General features: G+C 40.4%; 1 protein-coding gene across 2 annotated transcripts; it reads right to left on the reverse strand.

Moving 5' to 3' along the window:
- Nucleotides 1-9097: 9097 nt before the first annotated feature.
- On the reverse strand, nt 9098-17963 carry uhmk1 (U2AF homology motif (UHM) kinase 1). Of its 2 annotated transcripts, none has more exons than XM_034702945.1 (10): nt 17747-17963; nt 17131-17558; nt 15482-15611; nt 15172-15358; nt 14878-15075; nt 14631-14725; nt 14454-14530; nt 14206-14304; nt 13033-13121; nt 9098-11788 (listed from the first exon to the last, which is right to left on the reverse strand). In XM_034702945.1, exons 2-10 carry the CDS (start codon nt 17432-17434, stop codon nt 11642-11644), a joined length of 1326 nt encoding a protein of 441 aa, XP_034558836.1. In that variant the 5' UTR covers nt 17435-17558; nt 17747-17963; the 3' UTR covers nt 9098-11641. The 2 variants fall into 2 exon arrangements, with proteins under 2 accessions (XP_034558836.1, XP_034558829.1); XM_034702938.1 differs by having other exon boundaries at nt 17716-17963.
- Nucleotides 17964-19048: the final 1085 nt, after the last annotated feature.

Genomic DNA, 19048 nt, shown 5'->3' on the forward strand with positions numbered 1-19048 from the left:
CCATGTCAAATCAAGTGTTTCCTTCAGCAGCAGCTGGAGAGTGGCTTATTTAGTGTTTGAATTATAGAAAATATATCCTGGTAAATACAAAAACTCTTATTCTTAAGGATTTGATAAATCATAAAAAACTCAGTTTAAGAAATGAAGAAATTAAGCTAACATAAAATATGTACAAAAAGTCATTTGTATATAACTGGCCTCCTTTTTTTTTTTAAACTAATGACTCAAGCTGTAAGCTATGAGGATACTTATACAGAGTTATACACTTAGCAGTGAAGATCCATCATTGAGATGCTATTCCTTCTCTGTCACTCCAACTAGCAAAAACATAATCAGTCCTGGCGATGTACCTGCACTCAGTTTGGTGTACCAAAACATACAATCTACCCTTGATGAGTCCAGCAGACATTTATCTATACATTTTATTTACTCACCTCTGGTGGGCAATACGGGGAAATATCACAAGACTCACGACCCCAGAAAACATCAGAAATGAACCCATTGTCATGATAAACAGTGTGACTCAAAAGATGGATGCATGTCTGCTATTTTCACCTGTGGACGCTTCTTAAACACTCAGAGCAATTTAAACAAAAATAATGATTAGGATTGAAATTCATGAGGTGAAACAAATGGGTTGATTTCATTCATCTGAGAATACTGTTGATTCAGAATCAGAATCAAAAATACTTATTTTGTCCCGGGGAGAGAAATTCGGTCATTACAGATCTCTTATAAACAGTATGTAAGAAAGTCAGTACTTCTTCTTTTTCCACTTCTTCCACTTCTTCTTCTTTTTCCACTTCTTCTACTTTTTCCACTTCTTCCACTTCTTCTACTTTTTCCACTAATTCAACTACTTCTACTACTCTTCCTCATGTTCAGCTGTGTTTCAAAGCTTTCAGCCTTCAGCTTCAGCATTTCAACACATTTGCTTTCAGGAAATGCAACCGTTCTAGTTTAATTTATCTTCAACATTGTAGATTAATACTGAAGACATCAAAACTATGAAATAATCTGATTTAGCCATAATCTGGATTACAACAGTAGTCAAATAGGGCTATCCATTGTGTACTAACCCTACCTCTGAACAACACAACTGATGGTCTCAAACACATTAAGAAAGCAAGTCATTCTACAAATTAACTCTTGATAAGGCTCATATTAATTAGAAACCATTCCAGGAGACCACTTCATGAAGTGGTCTGAGAGAATACCAAGAGTGTGCAAAGCTGTCATGAAGGAAAAAGGGGGCTACAAAATCTTAAATATAAAACAGATTCTGCTTTGTTTAACACTTTTTTGTTCATTACATAATTCCATATATGTTCTTTCATAGTTTTGATGTCTTCAGTATTAATCTACAGGGTTTACAGTAATTAAAATAAATACAAACCCTTGAATGAGAAGGTGTTTCCAAACATTTGACTGGTAGTGTATGTCTGTAGCTCTAGCATTACATCCATCAATCAGTCACCTGTTAACAAAAAAAAAAAACACTTGGAGTCAAATCTCAGTTGAAGTCAAGCATCGTTTTATTATGAGATACTTTGACAAAAACAGCGTGAAGTGCCATGATTTACTCTCAGTAGAGGCTGTGAAGTAAACTCACACAGTTTCATTCATGTTGCTCGTGTCTTACACAGTGACCTCCACACATTGTGCTTCCTGTAAGCAGACATTTTCACACAAAAAAATGACATGGAGTCTCTGCTCAGTGCTCAGTCTCAGTGGAGTGTTTCCAGAGCACAGCTTCTCACAGAGGAAGGACTGCCAATGGATATGACATCAACCTTTTTATTGAATGCCTCATTGAGAAGAGAACAGGTATCCACTTGACTCAGATACACAGTAAGTTAGAACATGCTGGAACAACTTCTGTTGATACCTTAACATCACATTAAACAAACTGCTCCTCGTTCATTCATTGTCTTTCAAACTTAAATAAACATTACACTGCAGACTCTTCATTCTGGAGTTGTTCAGACTCTGTGTCAATAGTTGTGCAAGTTCTTTAGTCCAATCATTCTTGACTTTGGTTCAGGTGTCTGAACGTTTGGTCAAATTTGGTAATTATATCCTCACAGTTTATTATAAACCTGGTTAGAAAACAATAAGATTTGAATTTCACTCACTGATTGTGTTCTTGTATGTCGGGGCAGATGAGACAGATTTCATCATTTTTTAAATTGATTTCTGAAGCTGGACTGATGTCTTTTTTGAATTAGCAAAAGTACAATGTGTAAAGTGAAACTGCCCATTCATTATAGATTTCTCAAACTAAAGGTTGGTACACACTACAGGATAATCGGGCTGTTTTTTGTCCATATCTCCTCCTTACGATCAAAGCCAGCAAAGGCCCGATTGTCGGAAGTTTTCAAACGACATGGTGTGCGATTTTCCTGTGGTGTGGGGTGTGTTAAGAGTGATTTTGTCCGGTCGGAGCTGCTCAGAAGGCCTCAGAAGGAGAGATCGTAAATAATGAACATGTTTAATATTTGTGACTAGAAATCCTGTAGTGTGTGGGATGCTCCGAGAGGAGCCGAGCACACAGTGTGTAATGTCACGTGTAACGGAGCAAAAGCCAATCAAGACGCAAGCTGACTCAGCTGACTGATGGAAGAGGAAGTAAAAACAAACAAAACATGGCGCCGGTGAAAAACAAAGGTCTCTTGGACCTCCGAAATGGAAGACCAACTTTTTTTGTGTGTTTTCGGAAAGTAAGAGGCCGAAAACAATCATCATTTCTTCTTCCTGTTCGTCCGCCATGTTTGTTTACACCGAAGTCACGTTTTATTACGCGTGATCTAGAATATTGAGCGTGAAGAGCCTAATACTCTGAAGAACCGGTTAGTGTGTGGTATGCTCAGTACTGCACACCACACACTTGAAGAATCCTGTAATGTGTGCCAGCCTTCAGTCAGGGTTGGTATTCATGACCACGCATCAATCAATTATTGCACCTTTCAAAAGTGTTACTCACATGGAAGCTCAGTTGTCTCTGTTTCACACGTCATTTTAATTTCAACAGAAATGTCTTTCAGAACAACTCAAAAATGAATCATCGGATCCATTTAGAACATTACAAACTGTTGTCTTATTGTTTTTATTCATCTTTTGATTTATCTCCATCATTTGTGCCTTACTTTCATTTTCTCATCATTTAATCCTCTCTGTACTGAACTTCACTTTTTATCTCCTGATTCGTTCTGTTTTTCTTCACTCGGCTTGAACAGTGTGTGCTTTGTGAAAAGGAATGGATATTTCAAATGTCACAGTAAACATGGCCGGCTGCTCTCTTGCATATTCGCTCTTTAATTTCAAAATGACTGATTACAAATGATTTGACATTGCCTTTGGAAGCTGACAGGCAAAAAACAAAGAAGATGGAACATATAACACACACACACACACACATACACACACACACTGATGGAGGAACATAGTCCGACACACAATGTGACATATGTCTCGAACACATACCTTATATTCATGTGGACAGTTCTGAAAACTAATAAATGCTGCCTACAAACACTTGAACACCTTTTAAAGATTAATAAATCCCTACACACACAAACACACACACAGTCCAAAGTATCTACACACTAACACACAAATGTGCCGACAACTTGTCAGAGTCAGGCGCTGTGACATTAAAGAAGCACAGGCCCGAGTCTCTGTCAGTGCACAGAAAGAGCCGCTCTGAGCAGCAGAACGCTTGAGAGGACACACACTGGAAGACAAACTGACTTCAAACTTTTCTTTACTTCATTATCAGTCCACCAAAAACCTTTCCCAGCCTCTGATACTGACAAAAACAGGGTTTTAGATATCAGTAAGCAATTTAAAGTAGTAATCGAATATAACAATTGATTGAATCAGCAGGATTCAGGTATCAAGTATCACGTCATGGTTTTAAAGAAACAAGTTTGAGCTTTGTCAAAGCTTGTAAAAATTCAGTAATCAGAGTTTATCATCTGTAATATGTCATTTTGAATCCTGCTGTTATTTGAGGGGTACTTGTAATTGGCTGATGCTTCAATCCAGGTGTCAGGATCATCTTTGGGAAAGAAAATATAGAAATGGAACATCTCTATTTTTGAAGCTGCAAAGTAAGAATATCCTAAAGCCTCCAGTATGTGTCAGAATAAAGACAAGGTGAGATACAGAGCAGGGCCAGAAGAAAGAGGACCCAAGCATGTAGGGACTTAATGCATACACTCAGTACAGGGCCCTCGTCTGTTTGTCCTGTTTGTGTGGGACTTAAAGCCTCCGCAGGTCAAAACAAAACAAGGCAACGCCGGGATTTTAATTCAAAACTGAAAGACGATCACTTTTGACTTAAAGTAAAGTTTTTAATGCATCAGTGTCTGTTCCAAGCGGCAACCTCCGGTCTCAAAATATGAAGCCCATGCAGAAGTGTTATAAACTGCAATTCATCGAGAATCCACTTGAGGCCGGCTGCAGAAACACCGGAAACCACATACACCCCAATTCAAAGAAGACGATCTCTGCAGTAGAAATAAACATGTTTACAGCCTGGTTCAAAAAACGGCTTTGGTCTACATAGTTTATTTCTTGAATAAATTGAAAAGGGAGTGAGCTGTGAACTTTTAACATTTCTTTGGCCTATGAATACAAGTAATGGTTTAGAGACTGACAGTTTGTACTGTCAAAATTTTGCTCGTAACTGTTGTGCTTGTAATGTCTGTGAAGTCCCAACGAATGGACGGGGAACTATCAAATAATTTGATCACACATAAAACATGATGGAGTTCAGCTGTTTCAAGGAGTGTCTTTTTCTATGACCTCTCTGCACATACATGGACCTCACTGACAACGGACATCATTTAATGATAATGATATGAATGTCACACTGAATCTAAAGAAAGTCGAAGTATAAACACACACAGACTTAGTTTGCATACTGCGGCCAGCTGCTATCACATCATTCACCTTTCAATAAGACACTGAGATATTACTCATAATAAAAAGTAATCTAAATGAATCCTACTCATGTGTCTACTCAAACAGTAAACATTAACTTTTGTGATGAAGTTTCAACAGGTCAACAGGTCCATTAAAACTGCATTAATGCAGCAATAAGCTCAATGCGCCTCATGTACAGAGGCTGAAGTCCTCAAAGCCTGTGACCCGAGTGATCTGCATCCATTTACTGCATGTCATACCCCACTCACTCTCTCTCCGGTTCCCCACTCTGTCCACTGTCTATAAATAAAGGCAGAAAAAGCCTGAAAAATACACTTGAAAAAAAAAATCACATTAGTAAGGTGTTGTAGATATGCTGAAAGAGGAAGACTGGTGTTTTAGTTTTGTGTGTACACGGCTTCACAGACTTGGTACACATTTGTTTTTTCAGCTACATGGTACACACTTAATTTGGTACAAAAACCCTCTTCACCAAAAGTGACAAAAAACTACGTCTACACTGATTAAATTAAAACAAAAATAAAGCTATCACAACAACAAGGAGTGGTGCCCAACTAAATACAAAAAAAGCTGCTTTTACATGTTCTTGAACATGCAAATAGGAGTCACCTCAGCTCTAACCCTAATAAGGATCAGCATTCTGCAAATATCTCAATATCATATAATTTCACTCAACAATAGCTCATGTTTGAGTCTAGTCTTCAGACACTGCTGATACATGTGCTGTTTTTCTGTGTTTCTTTAACTCTTAATGCTTATAGGGACGAAGCTAAACAGACCAAGTCTGAGCAGCAGCAGTGTCAGACCTGCAGGTCAAAATTATCATCAAACGCCGGATCACTCAGAAAGATCACAAGAGAGTGGTCACACTGTAATTGTAAGGTGCAGCCACTTCAAGAGAAACCTGCTCTTCCCTTTTCTTTGTACACTGCAAACAGTAGAGACCACAACTCCATACACAACCATCAACATAGTATCATAATATGCCTTTAAGGTTTTATGATTTCTCCTTGTTGGTGTCGTCCATGGAATTATTGGGAAAATGTAAGTAAGAAATATTTCTACAGATCCATTTTGACATGGAATGGGATTCAAGTTATCAATAAAAAAGGAATAAAAGATAATTTTGTAGTTTTAAAACAGGTTTCCCAACAGTTTGGTATTTTTCCTTCAATTTTAATCAAACTGTATTTTTGGGAAACTTGTTAAGAAATTGGGGTTATATAAAATAATATATTATTTCTGATCACTCTGTCTATCTCTCAAATCAGTAAGAACCCTGCTGGGGACCAAAAAAATAAAAAATAAATAAATACTTTGCAAGTTTACCCAATATTTTGGACTCAACACCATGTAAACAGGACCACTCGCATATATTTACTGGTCATGCCTTATTGGGGTTCTTTTCAAAATGTCCAAACTAAGCCATAAAAAAGGATGCTTATTTAATAAATACATTTTAAAAAGAAGATTCAGATTCAATTGCCTTGTAAGAATACCTACATATTTTTCAAAATCACATTTTCTACACCAGGTCTTCAATAAACTACGAGGAATTGGAATTAATGGTGGAAGGAAATATGTTCTTTAGTTTTTAACATTTTGTAAGGACCGCTGGTTACAAATTGACAACACGGACCACCACACAAACGTACCACAGACTGCCAATCAAAAAGTGCTGTAGACATTTCCAGGCCTGTTGCACTCTGTAGTGGAAACTTTGGAAATCACATTTTAGGCACATATAAATGAATGCTATAGAAAAATAAATTGTTTTTCCACAGGGGGCAAAACTGGATCTTTGTACTCATGCATTAATAACTACTAATGCAACTCTTTGTATTAGAAGACCGAGCCAAACCTCACTGAATAAGATCAGTGTCTGGCACAGCTTCACATTCCCATGAGCATCAACTATTTTCTTCACAGTTTCACACATATGTCAGTCTCACCCAAGTCATTGCTCTGACTGAGCTGGACAACAGATTTGTGCTTTCACCATGACTGGACCAGCTGCAGCCCTACACACAGCAGACTCTAAAGCAGGACCAGATTCTTTTTTTAAGTCAAATGACTTTTTTCTTTACAATAGTTAACTTTATCATTAACAATACAATACAACTTTGTACGCTCTGTTTGGTAGATTACTTGTTCTGAAGCAACAGCCTGACTTGGTTGTGTAGCTTTTCTGTCTTGCGGTGGCTAATGTTAGCTGATGCTAGTAAACTAAAGTAAACATGACTCAAAGAATGTGTCGTACTGAGTCATTCTGCAGACTTTCTAAATATTCTGCACTTCTGTCTCAGGATTTGGTGACAAGCTGCACAGCTCTGATAAATGCTTAGAGCCAGTCTATGCTAGTTAAGTGTTAGGTAGCATCTTAAGTAGGGTTGTAAAAATTCCGGCAATTTTTAAAGTTGGAAACTTTCCATGGGAATAAACAGGAATAAACCAGGAATTTACTAAATTGAAGGTTGTCTCTTAATAGGGAACTTAATTATAGTTGGGGAAAATATATTTTAGCATAATCCTGACTAAAACAACCAGATTTCATGCAAGTACAGTTGAATATCTATGCTATTCCTCCATCACATGCACATAGCACACTGCTTACTGCAGGACTACTGAGACCACGCCCCCTACATGCACTGTGTATTCCTCAATCACATGCACAGATGATTTCTAGAATCCTGGACCACACTATTGAGCCCAGAGCACAGGACTATTGAAGCCACACATTTGAGCCTGTGGACTTCACAAAGTGAAGTAAGTCTCGATGATATTATGTGGTAATATATTTAACAAATTTGATGAATGGTACTAATGTTTAACTTACAAATATCAATGGGTTGGGTCAGGGGGATGAGTAATATTTAACTCAGCATTCATATTTTTAATAATAATAATAATTGATATTTATATAGCGCCTTTCAAGAAACCCAAGGTCGCTTCACAGGGTCAGGTTCGGGTCTGGGGGGTAGGTGGTGGTGAGGAAAAGGTGCGTTTTGATTGCTTTCTTAAAACTGTCCAGGGTTGGGGAGCTGCGGATGTCAGGAGGGAGAGAGTTCCACAGAGTAGGGGCTGCCACACTGAATGCTCTGTCCCCGAAGGTCCGCAGCTTACTCCGGGGGATGGAGAGGAGACCCAGGTCCAAAGACCTTAGGTTCCAGGATGGAGTGTATTGGTGGAGGAGGTCAGCCAGGTATTGGGGGGCGAGGGCATGCATGGATTTGTAAGTGAGGAGGAGGAGCTTATAGGTGATGCAGTACTTTACAGGGAGCCAGTGGAGGTGAATGAGAGTGGGGGGATGTGCTGCCAGGGCTTGGTGTGCGTAAGAACCCTGGCAGCTGAGTTCTGCATGTGTTGGAGCCTGTTCCTGTTTGTTCTTCAATTAAAGAATTTTTTGTTCAATAAAATATTTAACACTTGATAGAGTTCTACTCACAAATAAATCTGTTTTAATTGTATTATTTTGGATGGATGGCTGCTTATAACAAAACAAATATTTATGCTTGGATATAATACCTTTCCATTAAACCCCCAGTTAATTCCCATAAATTCCCATAATTTCCAATTTGGAATATTTCACAAAATTCCCCAGCTTAATTTCTCATGGAAATTTACCAGAAACTTTCCAGAAATGTACCAGAAATTGCAACCCCTTTTCCACCCTAATTTTAAGTATCTAATAATTCACTCTTTAGCTACAGCTGTCTGTTGATCATTTTCTGTAGCTAATATCATTAGCATAATGCCACTTTAGCTGTGGAAACCACCGGTCGGTGAAAGTTAAACAGTTTGTTCACTGTAGTTCAGAGAAAATTCTGATATTAGCATCTTTATGAGGAGGCTAGGACATAACTCATTGTCTCTCAGTGTTGGTTTGTGAATGGACAGAACTACATATCCTGGAAGGGACATATTCTCTAAGGCATCTGCAACAGTTTGGGCTACATACTGTAAGGAAGCAGCACATGTGGGTGTAGCACAACCTGTTTGTTGGATAGCAGCGTTTTGGTTAGTTAGCTATCTTAAATGTGATAGGGCACTTGTGTAGAAACTGCCTAATGTTTCACTGTGATAGGGGGTGGGCACTACATATTCAATGTTTCTCATACAGGGGATCTTAAAACATATGAGACACAGAGAAGAAGAGAAGGGTCTTATTCAACAACAAAAAGGACAGTCCACTGGTGGCTGGAACATCTGATGTATTATTAAGACCTGGACACTATTTCAAAAGTCGCCTACAGGTCCCAAAATAAAGCTGGTTGAATTTGGAGTGTAAAGCGCAAACACTTTGCAGCAGTTTTGGCCACAAGCTCCCCCTTAAACTTCATATATCTTAATGACGTCACACATTTTAAAGATCATATTCATAATCAGCCTTGCTTGCAGCTCAAAGTGTCCTTTCAGTAGTTTAATATGGTGAATTGACTTTTCTAGTCTTCATGAACACTCAAAACTACTCCTCTCGTTCACCCAGTCACGGTACATTCATCCTGATGTCAGAGGATGCTATACCAGGGGACCCTCAGTATTAACTAACCCCATTCATACACATTCACATACCGCTGACGATGTTTCTGGCAGCAATTTGGGGTTCAGTGTCTTTCCAAGGACATTTCGTCATGAGTACTGTGGGAGCTGGAAGTGAACTGCTATACTTCTCATTAAGAGGCGACCAACTTGGCCACCCTCTGGAGAAATCCTGCATAATGTTGGTCTGGGTGGAAATGATTTTTAGGCCACAGGGGGATTTTTGCTGCAGTAACACAAGTGGTTACTAAGTGTGTTGAAACCAAGACTAATGGTGGTCTCCAGGTCTGAATAACACATCAGCGTGATGCCCCAGTAGCTCACCTGGACTCTAGACAGTAAAACGGCTTTATAGTCGTTAAAGAACAAGTTTAGTAAAAGCTATCTGACTTGTTCTTTTCAAGACTGTACATTTTACAACATGACTTAGTCATTCAGATCAATATATTTTAATGCAACTAAAACTCTTTCTTTAACAAACATAAAGACTGAACTCGTCAGTTAAAGCACTAAAAGATGATAAAACATTGCTTCTTCTGACTGCTCGATACAGTAGCTGCTGCATAGTATCTTTCTAGCTAGAATTAGCACTTTAGCATCTTTCACGCTGTTGTATGCAGGGTTTAAAAGTCCAACTTTGTATTGAGAAGCACACAAACCTCACAACCATACAGCAGGGCTGTCTCTGCTTGTACAAACAACAACCTGAGCTGTTCGACACATTCCAAAGACACCACAAATGTGTTCCATGTAGTGGCTTTGAAATTCTCCTGGCATGACAAAGTGATATTTGAGCATTCAACTTGATACTGCAATGGAGGAGAGACGCAGTGCTCTGAACTCTAACTCTCATACCTCATAAGGTTCAATAACTGCATAATAAGATTGAAACAGTGAGACGTGTTCTGTTGTTGTTGGAACTAATGCTCATTTTGTTCATACACTCTTTTTCCAATTGGAAGAGGACAGTTGCAGACTTAATTGATGCATCGGCCCCCTTACATCATCTCAGCATGTGCTTAAAAGTCTTCTTGTGTCTTTCCTGTTGCAGTCAAAACACCAAATTCAGCGTACACAGGAGCACAGAGCTTTGCTGATAAACATCCTCTTTGAGAGTGTAGACTTTCATAAATAAAAAGCTACTAAATATAAGGCTATGGCAGGGCATGAGTAGCCCTCAGCTGTGCTCAGATAACGGCAGAGAGTCAGTGAGAGAGTGAAAGCTACCAGCTATTAGAGAAGTCACTCCAAAACATCTCTCCCTTATTCCTTTTTGACCGGGGCCGGTTCGGAGCCGGCGCTCAATTGAGAACCAGATTTTTGAGTTTGGACTGCAAATGAATCGGCTCCCGACCGGGAAAACTGGTTCCCACTTTTCATAATCGATGTTACGTTAAACCCTGTAGTAACGTTCGGGTAAAGTTAGCTCGCCAACAGGTCTTGGTCTGTAATGGAAGAGTTTTGTTCATTGTGTTCTCATTTTGTCGTTTACAGAGTTGTCTGCAATCGAGGATGCTGAGGAGCCAGCTAAGGATAACTGCAGATCCTACCACACTGTACTGCTCATTCTCATTAAAGTCTACACATAAATATAAATAAGGAAAAACACAATAAAAGTACTTATTCCTCAAGGCTAGGACTGTTTTTCCCTGAAGGAAACTTTCAGTTAAATGGGATTTCCCCCATGCATTCATTGTAATCGTGCTACATGTTTCTTATCCAATCCCTGACGTAGCTGATGATATGAAATGATTCTCTAATAACTATTTTAGAGCACAGATTCTCATGCTTTACACTATCATGTGAGAAAGTCAGTAATCTCTGAAAGAATGACAGTTAAATGGAGCTGCTGAACCAGAAGTCACAAACCTCTGGTTCGGAGTTATTAAATGACGTATGTGCAGCTAGTCTCAAAGCATTGAATAGTTGTGCACAGACTGGAGACAGCAAATATAAAGTCTTCAATTTACACTCTGCATGAAACACTAAATGCACTGTGGAAAAATCACACAGATAGCATGCAGGACGTTCAACTACACTCATAAATAACTATAAAGCAACAGGGAGAGAGATGCTCCTCTGTTGTGGTGCGCTGTGCAGTCATGTGATTTTGATGCAAACAGTGCAGGAGTATAAATTGAGCTTCAGGACTTTACTGCACAGTCTGGTACAGGTAACCTCTTTTATAGGCGCTGAGAGGATAGAAGGTGGCCACGACAAACTTCCCATCAAAGGTGCGGCCCGTCAGCAGCCTCTGAGCCTCTTTGGAGTCACTGGCATTGGCGTATTCGACAAAAACCTGATGGACACACAGAGGACATGTGGATGGGTTAGTGGGATAATGACTCATGTGTGCATAGTAATAGAATTCAAAATCCTTCTTCTGACCTACAAAGCTCTTAATGATCAGACACCTTCATAAAGAGCTCATAATGCCCTATTACCCCTCTAGAACAGTACGCTCCCAACATGCAGGCCTGCTGGTCGTACCTAAAGTCTCTAAAAGTAGTATGGGAGGTAGAACTTTCAGTTATCAGGCCCCTCTACTTTGGAAACATCTACCAGTCAGACACCCTCTCTACTTTTAAGAGTAGGCTTCAAACTTTCCTTTTTGATAAAGCTTATAGTTAGAGCTGGATCAGGCTTAGACCAGCTCTTAGTTATGCTGCTATAGGCTTAGACTTCTGGGGGAACTGGCCCACTGACACACTGGGATCCCATCTCACCCCCTCATCACTTACTTTGACTCTACCTGTCCCATTAAAGTTACTAACCATAGACCTTTCTGGACTCCCTGAGCTCCCTTGTCTCGTAGGTTCCTCTGAGCTGCCGTAGACGTCCTCCTGCTGTGGACGTTCCAGACTCCAGCTGATACAGACGTGCTGGACTCCAGCTACTTCTACTACTCGTCTCATCACTATCACCGCTCCCTCTCTCTCTTATTCTCCTCTATCCCTCCACCAGACACAGCTCGGTCACAGCAGATAGCTGTCTAACATGAGTCTGATTCTGCTCGAGGTTTCTGCCTGTTAAAGGAAGTTTTTCCTTGCCGCTGTAACTAGCTAAATACTGAGAGGTGCAATGCTCATGGTGGATTAAGGTGGGGTAAGACTGAGTCTTACCCATAGACTGTAAATAAAATGGACATCATCTAGCTCGGCTTGAAGTGAGGCTGTGAATGTACTGTGCGTTTGCAGCTCAAATAGACATGTAGTTGGAAGTATCTTATATATTTTAATGACCCTATTTTCTGGATCTTTCTCCTAAATTACTTGTGGATGCAGTATTCAAGCCTTGTTCCCTTACTCGTCATCCTCATTTACAGAAAGCAACCAAAACCAAAACCCTCTGAGTTAAACCACTACCCCCTTTTATCACAGTCTGGTGTTGTTGTACCAAATAAATGATGTACTGGAGAGCACATCAAATGGTTCTGTGTATCAGTTGTTTTTTTTTTTTACGATGACATTCCTCGTAACCAAATTTGTTTTGAGTTTACTTAAAATGTTTAAGAATGCTCCTGGCTTAAGGACTACGTCTCACCTGTCCTTTACCCGGGTTCTCCTTAGGGATGAGCAGAGAAACCACTGAGCCGTACTTCTGGCACTCCTCTTTCATGTCCTCCAAGATGTCTGCACAAAAAAATTTACATCAGAAAATTTGCTTACTTCAATCACATGCAAACTTAAAGAAATAAAGACATAAATATTAGGGATGTAAGGATACACTCCACCCACGATTCCATTCGAATCCCGATTTTTGGTTCACGATACGATTCACTCACGATTCTCTAACGATTTTCAAGAAAACTGGATTGAACTCAAAATTTAAATAATTATTATTTTATTCCAATTCTCAGACATGGACAGTTGGAATATATATTTGTTCTCTTATATTTCTTTGTAAACAAAGTAATCCTTTTTCATTATTAAGGTGTGTTGTAACTTAAATAAAACCACTGCACACTTTTTTCCTCAACTTGCAAAAAAACAAAATCACCGTACAAAAATACCTTGTTGGAATATTTTAGAACAATTATAGAGACATGGAAAGTTAACAATTCCCAAATGAAAGTCACATAGTATTTTCTGTGATTGATCTTTGGAAATGTTAACGATCAATTATCGTTAATCATAAAAAAAAACTTGAACGTTTTCCACGTCCAAAATAATGCCAAATGCATTTTTTCCCCCTAAATCAAATTTTACTTCATGACACAGTGTATTGCCTTACTAATGGTATTAAACAGCTACGGATCATATTGAAGTGTTCAAAATGTTAATACGCTGAATATCATCGTGAGGAGCAGGCTTATAAATAGTCTCCTTAGACGCATGTTCATAGAGTGAAGACTCAGACTACAACATGTGGATTTACTGCAACAGGACATCTGAACAGGATCATATGCTGGACTCACAGTGTCCAGTTTTCTCATTCTTCTTGAGAAAAATAAGCATTTAAACGCATTCAGGTGTCAGACTGGAGCGCAACCGGGTCAGAATGAGTCCGACGAGTGACGAGAAAGTAGCGCAAGAGACTTAATGATGTTGAACAAGCGGATTATAATGCAGATAGAGCCTTCAACCGTTTAAAAATAATATCCTGATACAAATTTTGTTGAATCGATTTTAATCCACCCTTATTTGTATCGATTTTTTACTGTTTTGATATATCTTTACATCCCTAATGTATATATACTGAGTATTAGACAGGTACCTTCATACTCTTCTTCATTGTGCAGGTGGCTGTCATCAATCAGGTTGAGGAGACGCAGGACAGGAGAGGGCAGCAGAACAAGGTCCTCAATGTGAGGAGCTGACACACACACACACACACACACACACACACACACACACACACACACACACACACACACACACACACACACACACACACAAACACAGATAAATATGGTACACTGAGAGGTGTGTCAATCTTGATAGATCACAAATATTGACACATACCGAAGGGGATACTGAAGAATGGGCTCAGCAGGGCAGTTTCAGCTGTGCATCTTTGCTTTGGGTCGTTGAGGAGCATGCTGCAGACCACAGAGTGACAAAGGCCCAATGTAACTCAGGGTCAATATACAATATAACAATACAAAGCAGTGTAGTCATATCTTTGCTGTAACAATGTACCTTTTGATAAGGTCTCTGAGGTGATAGACGGGGATGGCAGGGCATGCCAGATTGTTGCTGGCAAAAATATGGTCTACGATGGCAGCACAGTTATCCTAAAAAATAAGAGACATGTTCAAGAAGTCAACTTTTCTTGTTCACGCTGAAAGACTTTTGAACTTTTTATTGTGAGCTAGTTATTCTTCCTGAGTCATCCAATCTATTTGACTTTAGTTTTCGAAAGAGAACTTAGGAGTATTCATCGTACCTTCCACTCCTTCGAGCGAAGGGTGTCTTTGAGTTTGATTCCTGAGAACATCTCCAACAGGACGACACCGAGGCTCCACATGTCAACTGCAGACGTGCAGCCCGAGTCTCCCTCCATCTCCGCTCCAGCCTGAGCAAGGCTGTTCTGAAGCTCTGCCTCTGGAGCGCGATAGCCGTCCGTCTGAATGTACTTCACATCCTGAAAGAGTTGAGGCAGGGAGAGACTTAGAACCAAAAAAAATCCACCTATCCAAGCCACTGTTTCATTTATCTTTAAATTCTCAGACACACCCACCTGGTTTCCCTCTTTGAAGCTGAGCCCAAAGTCGATAAGCTTGAAACACTCGTCATCAGCGCTCCAGAGGATGTTGCGTGGCTTGAGGTCAGCGTGGACATAGCCTTCCCTGTGGAGGAAGGTGAGAGCCTCCAGGATGTCTCTGGCACAGTGCTGGACTAACCACATTGAGTGACCCTGATGGGTTCTGCCGAAAAACCATCACACTCTGAGTTAAACAGACGCTAAAGCTGTCCTGAATGTATAAAAGCTGCTCCTTTTGATGATCATTTAACATTTGCAACCACAGTGGTGTCATAACTTCGTTCACCTGCCATCCGGAGTGCCACTGCTGCCTCTCACCAGCAGCTCGGACACACTGACATCAAGGAGCTCCAGCAGAAGACAGCGTGTGACAACACCCGTACAGCTGTGGTTGGTGAACACCCCGTACAGTGTCACTAAGGAGAGGAAAAAATCTGTTAGCATACATTTATCCTCTGAGATCGAGCTAACTGATGTGATCTGTAGGGTTGCAAAATTCCAGGAATTTTCAAAGTTGGTAACTTTCCATGGGAATTAACAGGAATTTATAAACAGGAATAAACCAGGAATTTAGTAAATTGAAGGTTGGCTCTTAATAGGGAACTTAAATATAGTAGGGGAAAATATATTTGAGCATAATCCTGACTAAAACAACCAGATTTCATGCAAGTACAGTTGAATATCTATGCTATTCCTTAATCACATGCACATAGCACACTGCTTACTGCAGGGCTATTGAGACCACGCCCCCTACATGCACTGTGCATTCCTCCATCACATGCACAGATGATTTCTAGAATCCTGCAGAGCCTAGGCTTGAGAAGCTTGAGGGAAGATGCTTTTTTATTTGCATGTTGAATGGGACTTTTTTGGAGGGAGAGGGGCTCTTTTCATTTAACATTTTGAATGAGACTTTAATGGGATTGCCTTTTTGTTAATTTTTGAATGGGTTGGGTCGGGGGGATGAGAAATATCTAACTCAACATTCATGTATTTGTTCTTCAATGATAGAATTGATTGCTCAATATATTATTTAACACTTCATTAAAGCTACTGTTGGTAAACGTGATATAAACATCAGTTCTGAGAGAGATTTCGAATGTCAACACTACCCCTCCCCTCTCTGCTGTCGTAACCCCACCCACAAAAGATTGTTGTGTGGTTCTATGAGGAAGTAGTGGCTTCCCAGCCAATCAGGGCGACATAGTGGGGCCGCCACTCGACCAAACAGGACAGAGGGTTGGGGAGTAGCTCTGATTGGCCCGTGATAACGGGGACGAGGGGAATAATAACATTGCTTGATTACAAAGGCACTGGAAAACATAGAGATTTCGCATTAGTTTCACATTACTTCACGCACAGATGAGTACCAATTGGTATTATGAACTTTTCTCCAAACTCAGCAGAAAAAAAGTAACGATTTTTTACACCATTCCTACCAACAGCAGCTTTAAGTTCTACTTACAAATAAATCTGTTTTAATTGTATTATTTTGGATGGATGTCTGCTTATAACAAAACAATATTTATGCCTGGATATCATACCTTTCCATTAAATGACCCTCATTTCCCATTAATTCACATAAATTCCCATTATTCCCATGAAAAGCATCCGGATATGTTCCACCCCTTTGCAACCCTAGTGATCAGTAATTATTTTGCAATGCATTTTATAGGTTATCATGTGCAGATTTTTTAAGTAGATAACTATTTTGAAATGGTCTTAATATGCAGAGTATGCTACCAATGACATGCAAGTTCTGTTCAGACTGATCTAAATGGCATTTTGTTTTAAATACAAAACACATTGTTTTAAAACTGAAGCTGTGTGTGGCCATAGACTGTATAAAACACAGTGTCACAGTGACTGCAGCCCCACCACAGCTCAACTTGTTTTAACCTATGGTTTTAACACTGAGTGAAATAGAGCTGTTACCGATGTTCTTATGCCCCTGGATGTCTTCCAGCACGGACCTCTCCTTGTGATACCCGTAGTCTCCTCCCTGAGTGTCGGCCTGGAACTCCTTCACAGCGGCGGTGGCGGCTCTGCCTGAGCTGACCCGGTACACCGAGGCCGAGACTCCCTGACCGAGCCGGGACTGGACGGTCCATATCTCGCCGAAGATCTCGAACAGGACTGGTTTCATGCCCTGGTTTGCGCTGCCCTGCGGGGTGGCGGTGCTGTCGGGACACGGAGCCTGCACCTTAGCGCTTGTCTCGGAGGAGCCGCAGTGAGCCATTGGTGAACAAGGAGGAGAGGAGACAGGAGGAGAGGAGGCAGGAGGAGAGGAGGCAGCTAGTTGACAGGTGGGAGCAGCTGCAGCACCATGGCACACTTCTCTGTCAGCGCAGCATAAACACTACCTGGACGTGTCAACGACAACAAGCAGACAAAACAGCTCCACCTGCAACCTTAATAAAACTGAACGTAGAGCTAGACCTGAGCATATTAGACTACTGTTAACGTCCTGCTACTGAAAACATGGATTCACAAAGATCAGCTGACAGAAAGTGAGCTCACTTAGCCTCCGAGTCTGAACAGAAACACACACCACGTTCTCGAGGAGCAGGAATAAACTCTCCCCATAGCGGACCACGTCAAATTAAGGCATTTGTGTCGCATGTAATACGTTAGGAAGCGTTTCTGTTTGGTGCAGTAAAGTTTTGCCTAACTTGTAACTCAGGTTGTTGATATTAATCTCAGTTCCGGTTCTGTGCTCCTCCCTCCACGTTACCGGCCTATGTTTCCCTGCAGTCTGCCCCCTGCTGGTGAGGAGGGTCTTCCTCTTCTTTTTCTTCTTCTTCTTTGGATTTTATTGGCGGTTGGCAAACAACTTCTAGGTGCATTACTGCCACCTGCTGGTGTGGACTGTGGATCGGGAACTATTAACTACAGTGGATATCAAAAGTCTACACACCCTGTTAAAATGTCAGGTTTTGTGATGTAAAAAAATGAGACCTATATAAATCATGTCAGAGCTTTTTCCACCTTAATGTGACCTATAACATGCACAATTCAATTGAAAATAACATAAAAATATTTTAGGGGGGTGTACACACCCTTTAACTCTAATTGTTTTAAACACCTTTTGGTTTTATTAAAGTACTCCATTTTTTTGTAGGAGTCTATTAGCATGGCACATCATGATGTGGTAATATTTGCCCATTCTTCTTTACAAAAGCTCCAAATCCATCAGGCAGTGAGGGCATCTCCTGTGCACAGCCCTCTTCAGACCACCCCACAGATATTCAACTGGATTCAGGTGTGGACTCTGGCTGGGCCATTCTAAAACTTTATTCTTCTTCTGTTGAAGCCATGCTTTTGTTGATTTGGATGTATGCTTTGGTTTGTTGTCGTATTGAAAGTTGAAATTCCTCTTCATCTTTCTAAAGAGGCCTGGAGGTTTTGTGTTAAACTGACTGGTGTTTATAACTGTTCATACTTCCGTCCACCTTGACTAAGGCACTGGTTCCAGCTGAAGAAAAACAGCCCTAAAGCATGATGCTGCCCCCACCATGCTTCTCTGTGGGTCTGGTGTTCTTTATGTGATGTGCAGTGTCGTTTTTATGACAAACATACCTTTTGGAATTATGCCCAAAAAGAAGTGTATGTTCTTGAAACATTTTGCTGGGCTTGGATGTTTTTCTTCATAAGAACAGACTTCCATCTTGCCACCCTATCCATAGCAGAAACATATGAAGAATACAAGAGATGCCTTGAAAAAGTATTTGTACCCTTCTCCTGACTGATACCTTTCAACAATGAGATCCCTCTGATGCTTTGGAAGCTCTCTGTGGACCATGGCTTTTGCTGTAAGATACCACTGAGGAAATGTCATGAAAATCCTCCTAGA

The sequence above is a fragment of the Notolabrus celidotus genome, chromosome 2 (assembly GCF_009762535.1).
Source record: "Notolabrus celidotus isolate fNotCel1 chromosome 2, fNotCel1.pri, whole genome shotgun sequence".
Classification (NCBI taxonomy): Eukaryota; Metazoa; Chordata; class Actinopteri; order Labriformes; family Labridae; genus Notolabrus; species Notolabrus celidotus.

What these genes read in the sequence shown, in the direction of transcription:
- uhmk1 (XM_034702945.1), bottom strand. Translation starts at nt 17,434, where the DNA reads ATGGCTCACTGCGGCTCCTCCGAGACAAGCGCTAAGGTGCAGGCTCCG. An exon ending in CCAGGGGCATAAGAACATCG is followed by an intron (nt 15,612 to 17,130) that starts GTAACAGCTCTA and finishes TCCTCTCCTTAG; the next exon opens with TGACACTGTACGGGGTGTTC. An exon ending in CAATGAAGAAGAGTATGAAG is followed by an intron (nt 13,122 to 14,205) that starts GTACCTGTCTAA and finishes TTTTTTGTGCAG; the next exon opens with ACATCTTGGAGGACATGAAA.